We start from the raw sequence: 10,767 nt of genomic DNA on the forward strand, positions 1-10,767 counted from the left end.
GAAGGGGTCCTGATGCCAGGGATGCAGGATGTTTAAGATGCTCAAGGATGTTGAGGATGCTAAGCTGGCATTGGGGGTCTTTCTGAGGACCACCCATCTGTCCATTTACACTGAGGGGCAAGTCTGTGTGAAGTACAGTCACAAAACAGTTGCCACTGGTCTACTGGTCTCCAGTTACAGCAAAACTACCCTTCTTGCTTAAGTGGTAGCAATGTTTTCACTCCAATGACTTTCTCAGGCCCAGTAGACTCAGGTGCAATGTTTGAGGGTCGGGACTCGGTCTCCCAGGCTACACTTTGGAGGCGAGTGGTGATCAGGTGTTCTTAGCTACCCACTCACCAAGACAGGCCTCTTCAGCTTATATGCCCTTTGGCTATAACAGGGAGCCCATCATCTGACTCTTGGAGTCACCTTCTTGGTCAGTGTGACTGTTCCTCAAGGGGGACACCACAGATACAGTCCTCTCTCTGCTAGTCCAAAGTGCAGCACGTACAGTCCAGTCTTTGGTACAGCCTCTCTTAGCTGAGTCCAGATAATAGCCGGATAATCAATCAATCAATCAACCAATTAACAAACGTTATTCAAGTTTTTACTTAAAAATCATAAAAGTATACCAGCCAACATAGTTGAAAAAGAAGATGCCACAAATAACTAAAAAAAAGAAATAAAACATACAATTACCTAGGTGTATACAAATAATCAGGAGTGAGAGATTAAAACGTTACGATGAAACATAAAATGCATCATAATGACTTTCACAAATAAGACCAGTGCATTCACAAGAGACAAATCCTCCACCTGTCAACATCCTAATGATTAGAATGCAGAACTCCCACTAATAACTGTGTTACATGAAAGCAAACAAGCTTGTTGATAAATGCTGCAAATATAAAAATGCAGGTCCAGCGTATCTGACGTGCATAGGAAGTTAAAGAGGCCTAATAAATCTATGTCATAGAGAATTGAATGTCAGGCAAATAAGTGCAATGTGAAAAGTATGGCATACAGAGACCTTGTCGCCCACATGCTGGGAGATCAGAGCTTTTGTACTAGGCTCCTTTTGTTGACATCAGCGAATGACAAATGGGTCAGTAAGCGTCGATGGTAAGCACCGGCAAATATGATTCAATACTGGGTGCTGACTTGACCATGACATACTGGCGGACAGATTGCTTGGTTAGTGCTGAGGCCTCTCACTTTTCTACTGTTCTGAGCAAGAAGGCCTCCTTCAGCCACACCAGACCTTGTTGGAAAATGTGGTCAGGATCCAGAAAGAGCTCAGGTCTGTCAAGGCCCTTATTATTAGTCTTTACGTAGAGCAAACACACCATGTCCAGACCCATACATTTCCTGATAATGTGCTTGCTTAACAATAACTCTTCCTTCACCCATATTGAGAGCCAGAGTAAGAGTGGGCATAACTTAATAAAAGATATCCGATGCCCAGTTCCTCCTGAGAAATCAATGAGGAAGTACCGTGACCTCTCATAAAGGTATTTTCCACCACCTGGAGTGGGGCAATTGTGTCATATCCCCAGATTTCACAACCAAAACTGACATCTGAGAATCTTTATCGACGTTTGCCCCATCTGCCGTGACATATCCTGAAGGCTAAAAATAGCTCTCTTTAAATCGATTCTGTTCCTCTACCTCAAGGAATGCCAACTAAGGCCTGAATCTGATAGAATTTCCAGGTAGGAAAAATTATCTACTTTACACAAGCTGTGCCTGCTGGCTGAAACCCCATAGGATCTAGTGGTCTAGTAGCCAATAAAATGATCTAAAAGGTGCTGGAGACTCTATGCCGTGAATGCAATTAAAACCGTGTCATCTGCGTCTACAAACGCAGAGAGGTGCCACCCACCTCCAGGACATCTCACCCATGCTCACATAAAACCTGTTCCAAACGATTAATATAAACAAAAAGAAAAAGAGTCAGGATACAGCCTTGGTGCACACCTCTGTTTAATTTCAAACTGCTACGTGCATTCTTCAGAGGGTACATACCTTACAGATGTTAACAGACAAGCGCGGAGATCCCTCAGAAGACCAAGAAGCTCACCATGTTTGACCTTCCTTACAGGGGAAGGTCACACCTCCTGCCTTGAGAGATCCTTTGTGTTCTTTCCAGATAATCCTTCACACCTTCCCCAGTAGAGCAGAAGGCTATCTGGAGGCGAGTTTGTGTGCAACCTTAAAAGGCCACTGGAAAACTTTAGGCAATAACCTTCTCAAGTTGCCATTTGTACAAAAGTTACATTAAGGCAAAGGAACTCACAGGCTGTTCACCAGGATTTCAATTTGGATTGGATACAGTACAACAAGCGAGGCTCGTCAGCTGAGGAACCAGCTCCATCTACACCACGCACCCCGGAGACCTTTGCCAAATGACATCGGAGTCCTTAGTGGCAAGGGGTAGGCCGAGGGGATTATGTCAGTGTAGAGCCGGAGAGCATCATGAGCCTGCACTAAGAGGAGCTGCCTGGGCCGCTCTACCGACAAGTGCAGGGAGTCCAGCCGCTACAGCTTGTTTGGTACAGGGGGGCCTGATGAGATGACCTACTTTCACAAGAGATGTCATCTGGCTGGGGGACTGCCCAAGGGCGACACTGACTGGAGAGGGCCCCCTGAGTTGCCCGCATCAGAGGTAGGCCACAATCCCACCGGGGCCATGTGTGTATTCTCTTACTATTGTTGGAGTTGGTCCAGAGCAACAAGAGGGGTAACATCAGCATTTTCCATTTTGTGGGGGACACTCTGTCCCATAGTTCACATTTCTTGCTCTGGCCAGGAGAAGGGGCCAACACCACAATCCATTAAAAAGCACTTGCTAAGACCCAAGGCATGAGTGATGACTTCCTGAAGGAGGCTGGGCTAGGTCACTCACTTTGGCCCTACAATACATCTTAAGACGTTCTGTGATTCTCCAAATACCCTATGCTGCCTTTGCTGTGCATTTGCTAACACTCCTGAATGTCAAAAATACCTGCCATTGAGAAATCAACTTTGAAACAACTTGTGAGTCTTGTTTCACCCTGAAGTGGCTTCCCATCAGAGAGCGTAGTAGATATGAAGCTTAGAAGTAGGAGGTTCATTATAGATAAAGCTGACTCCCCACTACTGGCGTGATCAATCCTTCAATTCACATCACGGTGAATATGGAAATGCACTTGAAGAGTGTAGTATTCCCATGTTATGCTGTAATGTTCCCTTTCACCTTGTTCCTAGCTGCTCAGCCAGTGTGAGTGGCCCTTGTAGAATGTTGGTGTGATTGACATATGTAGAATTCTTGGGTGCCTGTAAATGTAAATGTAAATGTACATGTATTTATATAGCGCAAATCACCGACACGGTATCTAAGCGCTTGCTTAGGGAACCCGTCCTTGTATTCCCCTGTGAGATACCCCGGCAGGGTATCCACAAGGTGAAAGCCAGGCATCCCGCCGCGAGGGGCCGTAGTGGAGATTAAGCAAGCTATTGCCCAGAGTCACAGAGTGTGACCCCGTGAGTCGAGTAGGCACCGGAGCGAGAATTATCGAGTCCGTGGAATTTTAGAGCCCGAGACCCGCCGAGGCGGGGAATCGAATCCTGGTCCACGGCCGATCTCAGCTTCCGGGTCTGCCGCCTCTAACCACTGAGCCACACTTCTCCACTGGTGTGAGTGTTGTCAGGTAGAAGATGGGCTGAGCAGCTAGCAGGGTGCTCCTAGTGGGGCTTGCTGTAAATACTTCTTAAGGACTTAATAAACTACATGAAATACATCTTGGCTACGCCTACTATGTCTCCTGAACTTGTGGTTCCGGCCCACTACATTTTGGTGACGAGGATGGGGTGAATGATAAGTTCAGGACCATTGTAAGGGAGGGAAAGCATGCAAGTTGACAATGGTATCCAAGCTTTGAAGGGGCTTGCACAGCTACTGCAAAATCCACTTCTATAAAATAATCGTCCATCCCTAGTCATTCAAAGAATGACAGAGAAGAATCTGTAGGCGGTAATCTCCACTCCTCTGGCGGAGTTTGTGGTGTTTTGACTGCTCACCGCTCCACTTGCAGTGCAGAGTTCTGGAAAAACTCCTACAACCACTGCAGTAAGTTGGTGAGCACGAATGAGAAAATCAAATGCTAGACCACCTCCTGCCGATATTTCTCCAATTAGACGGTTGTAGCAGGTTGCTACCACTCGCAGTACTCAAGTGACAGAAGGAAGCAGCACCCTCTGGCGCACTGTGTGGTATCAATTGCACTGATTTTACAGCGGGATAGAAGCTCCCGACACAAAAAATCAGCACAAGCAGCGTGCTGTACAAAAACTATGCCGCTCGCAGAACTCCACAAAAACTTGGGTAATTCCACAGTACACCGCAGAGAGAAACTCTGCAAGGTTCACCTACCCCTACAAAGAAGCTAACAACAGATGCTTGAATCCGGTGAGTCTAATGATCTCAGGTCTTGACTCCGGGATGAAGGAGGTGCTTAGGGTTTGTTCCAGGTAGCTCAGATAGTGTATGAGGAGCTTAGGGCTTCCAGCCAGAGTGCCTGAGGACATCAGAACTTGCATATGGTGAGTTTAGTGATTTTAGATCTTGTTCCTAGACTCACCTGATACGAACTCTCATATCCTCATGCACTCCAGCTGGAAACCCTAAGTTCCTCAGACACTCACTGAGCTACCGGAGAGAAGCCTTAAGCACCTCTCGCATCCCAGAAACAAGACCTGTTCTCCCTAGACTAACCGTATACACATTCTCTGGTCCTCCTGCACTCAGGCTGAAAATCCTAAACTTCTCACATACTCTCTGGGCTACCTTGAACAAGCCCTTAGCTCCTCCTGCATTTCAGCAACAAGACCTGCTCTCCCTAGAATAACCATATACAGGCTCTATGGTCCTCAGGCACTCTTGCATCTCCTGCACTCCTGGAAATCCTAACTCGGACACTCTCTGGGCTACCTGGAACAAACCCTTAGCTCCTCCTGCATTTGGGCAACAATGTCTCTGTTCTGTCATTGCCCCAAGAGAACGCTCTCAGCTTCCCAGCCTCCGTATATAAGCCAAGAACTCCCCATTAAAATGAAAAACATGTTGGTTCTCCCCAAAAGAACCCCTCAGCTCATAAGAAAGACACCTGGGCCTCCAGTTGTCCTAGGAGAGGGTTTGCATGTCTGGGTGCAGTGTTTTTCAAATGTATACTGTGGTTCCACAAGTTTGGTTGCTGTAGGAATCTCTAATATGTAAAATATAATGCTTTGCTTGGAAGAAAGTATAATCTTGGTGATGTATTACAGCTTGCATTAACAGTTTAATACATTGAGTGTACATGTCCTGTAAAGAGCTTCATCCTTGTCCATTCTTTATGTGTTCATCTTTATCGCAGCATTAGCCAATCACTAGATCCATAAACAAACTTATGAATTGAATATGCTTTTCAGGATGTTTCTTTGTTTTGTTAAACTCATGAGCAAAGAGGGGATGTGGGAGTCAAAATCTGGGCTTAAAACCAATAATTCTGCTCTCCGTCACTTGTTGCTTTTCTCTATTGGCTCTTGCAGTGATTACCTCTTTTCTGGTTATGTTATGTGTATTTTTAAAGCACATTCTCAATCGCGAAGGGTATACTGTCACTGAGCATGCATGTGTGCCTAGTTCTGCCAATGGTTTACACATTACACACAATCTGCCCCATTTCTCCTGGTTCTGAGTATTTCCATTCCTTCATTCAAGATTATGAACCCGTTGTATAGGAGATATTATAATACATGGATCCCTTTATAAATGCCAGTCTCTAATTTCTTTATAATCATCAACTTGTGACGCACCCAGTTGCCGATTATAAAGGAACGATGTCAGAACTCATCTGTATTACAGTTGAGTTCTTAAGTCACAATGCCTGCTGCCAAAGCGAGCAGCGAAGGTGAAAGGCATGTCAGGTGACAGAGCAGCTGTTTAAAGCAATGAAAATGAAATCTTCTGCTATATTGTTTAATCAATCAATCAATCAATCATTTGTAAAGCGCACTACATACCCGCGAGGGTCTCAAGGCGCTGGGGAGGGAGGACGGTACTGATCGAACTGCCAGGTCTTGAGTATCCTCCTGAAGGTCAGCAGGTCAGCAGGTCTATCGTAGGCTCAGTGGGAGGGTGTTCCATGTTAGGGTGGCAAGGTGGGAGAAGGATCTCCCGCCGGAGGTTGTTCTTCGGATGCGCTGGACGGTGGTGAGTGAGAGGTCAGTGGAGCGTAGCTGGTGGTTGGGGATGTAGAAGGAGAGCCGTCTGTTGAGGTAGGCTCGGCCGGGCTTGTGGAGCGCTTTGTGTTCATGGATGAGGAGCTTGAAGGATATACTGTTGCTGACGGGGAGCCTGGGCAGGTTTCTCAAGTGGGGGTGATGTGACCATGTCGTGATACTGCGAGGATCAGTCGTGCTGAGGCATTTTGGATGCATTGTAGTCGTTTGATGAGCTTGGACGGGGCTCCCACGTAGAGGGCATTTCAGTAGTCGAGTTTGCTGCTGACGAGGGCCTGGGTCACTGTCTTTCTTGTATCTGTCGGGATCCATCTGTAGATCATGCGGAGCATGAAGAGGGTGTTGAAGCAGGAGGAGGAGACGGCGTTGACTTGCTTCGTCATTGAGAGCGTTGAGTCAAGGATTATTCCCAGGTTGTGTGCACGGTCGGTGGGTGTCGGGGATGCCCTCAGTGCCGTCGGCCACCAGGAGTCATCCTAGTCTGAAGGGTTGGAGCCGAGGATGAGGCCCTATGTCTTGTCCGAGTTCAGCTTCAGAGAACTGTTCTTCATCCAGTCGGCGATGGCCTTCATTCCTTCATGGAGGTTGGCTTTGGCGGTGATGGGGTCCTTGATGCGGGAGAGGATCGTTTGAGTGTCGTCGAAGTAGGAGATTATATTGAGGTCTTGCTGTAGGGGGACGTGTGCGGGCCGGGCCATGTAAATGCTGAACAGTGTCGGGCAGAGGGAGGAACCCTGGGGTACGCCGCAGTTGATCTTGGAGGCTTTGGAACGGACTGGCGGAAGGCGGATGCTCTGGGTTCTGCCGGAGTGGAAGGGGGTGGTCCATTCCAGAGCATTGCCTCGGATCCCTGCGTTGTGGAGGCATGTGTGTAGAGTGCGGTGGCAGACGGTGTCGAAGGCGGCAGAGAGGTCTAGGAGGATGACAGTGACAAGCAGAAAGAACATATTTATTTGTTGCACTACTGGGATAATTATAGTAAAGACTTGTATTGCACTAATATATATTTGCAACAAATATCAAGAATGTTTTGATGTGTTTAATTATGCACTAGAGGCACTATTTTTATTCTTCATGTTTGCAACCATTTTACTCTCTTTCATAAGAAATAGCCATCCACCAAGGTAAATGGTTTGTGGAAAAGATGATGGTGAGCCCATGTATTATATGGAATAAAGTAGCCCCTTGTGTGTGTGATAAGAATTTTGCGAGAGACACTCGGAGTTCCAGAACCTTATAAAGGAAATCCACCTACAGCCTCTTTTCTCTATATGGTGAAGGAACTCCTTGGTGATTTGCAGTTTCCTTATAATGTATGGCCGGGGGTAAGTTATCCCTTATATTGCAACATTTGTCAAAAAGGCAGATGTTCTGCCTGCCCTCCCCTGAAATATATTTCCTTATCTGAGGGTTGAAGATGGTAATACCAGCTCTGCCATTGGTTACTCCTTTGTGGTAGATTGAGCATCACCGTCACCAGTGTTCCTACTGGGCAAGGCTGCCACAGTCACCATGTAGAACTAAACAAAGGAAACAGGAAACTCCGTCCATGAGGTCGGTTGAATGTGGGTTCTGGAAACTTAACCAGAGTTTAGGGGAGCCTGTCCACGACCAGCATTTGTGAAGGCATTTCATCCATGCTGCTAAGGCATGGTAGACCTGTGCTGCTGACTTTTCCCCTAAAGTGCGTCTGCCATGGACCAGACTAGCAACACATTGCAGATTTGTCAGCCTGTTCATTGCATGTCTGGTGGAGGTGAGGCCACTATGACACAGGCATATTAGAGTGACCCCTCAAATGTTACATCCATCAGCCCCTCCAACCCTCTGGCAGTTTTCTGCCTGTGCCCCATCCCTCTTCCCATCATTGCTCATCTCTTTTTCTCTCCAACCTTACCCTCTTCCTCCTACATCTGGTGTTCAATTATCTCTTTCTTGTCTCAAGCTATCACCATCTCCTTCAAGTTCTTCTTCATTCTCAGAGGCACAGTGATGGCCCTATTCAAACCACATCTGCCCTCTCCAATCCATTGAAGCCCTGCCTCTTTTCATTCTTCCTTCATCCTGTTTTCACTTATCTCTTTCTTCATTCCATTTTGTCTCAAGCTATCCCAATCTCCCTCAGGTTCTTCTCCATTCTCTGAGGCACTGCAGTGGGCCCAGTCAAGCCCCATCTGCCATGTCTACTCCATTGATTCCCTGCACCTTTCCATTCTTCCTTCCTCTTCTTTGCATCCGCCCAGCGGACTTAAAATGCAACCCCATTTGATGATGTTACTTTCATGGCCTGCTCATTTACCGCTCCCCCATGTGCTCGCCCACATATGTTGTCAGACTCCCTTCTATTCAGTGCCACTGGTGACTCCATCACCCGCTTCCAGGCGCCCCTCCTTTTGTCCTTGGCACCAGACAGGATTGTGCAGAGGAGAAGGTGCTGCTATAGGTCTTTACCCAAAGGGTGTACTTGTACCCTCAAAACCACCTCACTGGTTGGAATCAGGAGCCTCTTTTAGAGGTAGTTATTAACCATGGATAACCAGATGTCCAGGATGAGCGGACCGAGGGCTGGACCAGGATCTGCCCAGGTTCCGCCTACTGGCATTATGAATTATCCTGCATAATAATTATCTGGACCCCAAAAAGGGGCATGAGGGATGGCAACAGATACCTCAATTATGAAACCCCTGTATCTAACAGTGCTGTTCATTTCTGACTGTGTATTATCTTTTCTTCTGCAGGTGAAACTGTGAAAGAGTACAGCGCATCAGGATGCATGACCAGAAATTTCTGCAGAAAATTTGCTTTCAACCTTCAAGGTCTACAGCTGCTGAATTATGATTTTAAGTGTTCACCTGCCATCAAACTTTGAGACTACCTTTTGCACCATCAGCATGCCCATGTGCCAGCCGAGTGTGTCCTATTACATCCGGTACACATGTATATGTATGTGCATGGCCAATTACCATGCCACTGCATTCTTAGACGCTAGCTGATTCTAGTGCTACAGACCCCCTTAAGCAATGTCACTGCCCTTGTCTCCTCTGTGTCTTCTCAGAGCAGCTCTTACTGATCCAGGTCAGTTCCAGAACCATCTGAGTTGTGTCAGGTCCTTAGAAGCAAGCTGTCTTTGATATAATACTAAAATGACATGCCATGATCTGGTTCCCCCTCCCATACCACAGGGGATGACGTCATCTGCTGCCTCCTCCCATCTCACAGGGATGGCCATTCAGTGACTGCTCCCAGTGGTCTGCCCATGAACTGTTGTTTCTTAGGCGACCTCCAAGCTGCTTCTGTGAGTTAGTCCTTACCAGACTCTACTGGTTCCTACCGACTCCATCAACAGTCGTCCACCACACTAGTGTTGACAAAATCCAGTAGTGAGCTGGCATTCTCTGTCACAAATACTTTAAATGAAAATGTGTAGATTTGCATGACACTGTAAATTAATCAAAAGTAATAAATATTAATTTGAACTAATGGAACTTCGACTCGATATTAGTAGTCATTTAATAACAACATTTTAAAAGGGTAATCCAATTAAAAATAAATAACTTAGACCAGTGGTTGCTTATTGCCTGTAGATGCTGATGTCTAAGATACAACATCTAAAGAGAGCCGCCCTGCTATTGAGTGCAACATGAAGGCTGCAAGTTTGTGAATGAACCACTCTCTGTGACATACATGAGTCCCAGGGATGTGATCAGTGGCAGCTCCTCCGCTATGGCGGAGGAGCATCGCCCGCTGCTCTGACAGCAGTAGTTAAAAGAAAACTAAAATGATAACATGAACAGCTGATGCGTTTTGTTCAAACAAAATGACTTCTTCACCACCACTGTTGATCTCATCCATCACGGACACTCTGACATTATATGTTAGGGGGGCTTCATCGATGCCCTGAAGAAGTCCTTTTATTTGGACGAAACGCGTCGGCTGTTCATGTCAACTTGACCATTTTTAAACTTTTGGAATAAATGAAGAATTTGAAGAAACAACTCTGAACAGAGAACTGACAATTTGATGTGTGTTTACTTATCTTTTAGTGGTGCACCTTTTGTCCCTATTAGAAGTGGTTAATTCCAGTATTGGATTGCACCTTGACAGTGGGTGCGCTAACTGCGTGCACACACTACCTTGGGTACTTCCCAATATATGCGTAAGAAATAGGGATAGCAAGTCAGGTGCTAGTTCTGTGTAGGGTTCCACTGTTTAAGGTTGTATTCTTCAGTATTTTTTACTGTGTAGGAACTGTTACACAATGCTGTGCATGAACGGTTGGGAGTGCTGTGCTGGAACAGTACAAAGTGTTGTGTAGGAACAGTACAGATTCCTGCGCAGGAAAAGTACAGAGAGCTTTCAACAGTACAGAGTGCAGTGTAGTAACAATATAGAATGCTGTGCAGGAACAGTACCGAGTGCTTTGAAGGAACAGTATTCTGAGTGCTGTGCAGGAACAGTACAGAGTGCAGAAACAGTACACAGTGTTGTGCAGGAACAGTACATAGTGCTGGAACAGTATTGAGT

General features: G+C 46.3%; 1 protein-coding gene across 2 annotated transcripts in view; it reads left to right on the forward strand.

Annotated features, from left to right (window-relative positions):
- The window catches only part of LOC144828284 (uncharacterized), a 210,623-nt gene extending 200,895 nt beyond the window's left edge, over positions 1-9,728 (forward strand). For both annotated transcript variants that reach the window (XM_078686365.1, XM_078686366.1), the window contains one exon: positions 8,982-9,728. In XM_078686365.1, coding sequence (XP_078542491.1) covers positions 8,982-9,112 — 131 coding nt within the window. In that variant the 3' untranslated portion in view covers positions 9,113-9,728. The remainder of the gene's footprint in view (positions 1-8,981) is intronic.
- Positions 9,729-10,767: the final 1,039 nt, after the last annotated feature.

Source organism: Lissotriton helveticus, chromosome 4_1 (genome assembly GCF_964261635.1).
Source record: "Lissotriton helveticus chromosome 4_1, aLisHel1.1, whole genome shotgun sequence".
NCBI classification, from domain to species: domain Eukaryota; kingdom Metazoa; phylum Chordata; class Amphibia; order Caudata; family Salamandridae; genus Lissotriton; species Lissotriton helveticus.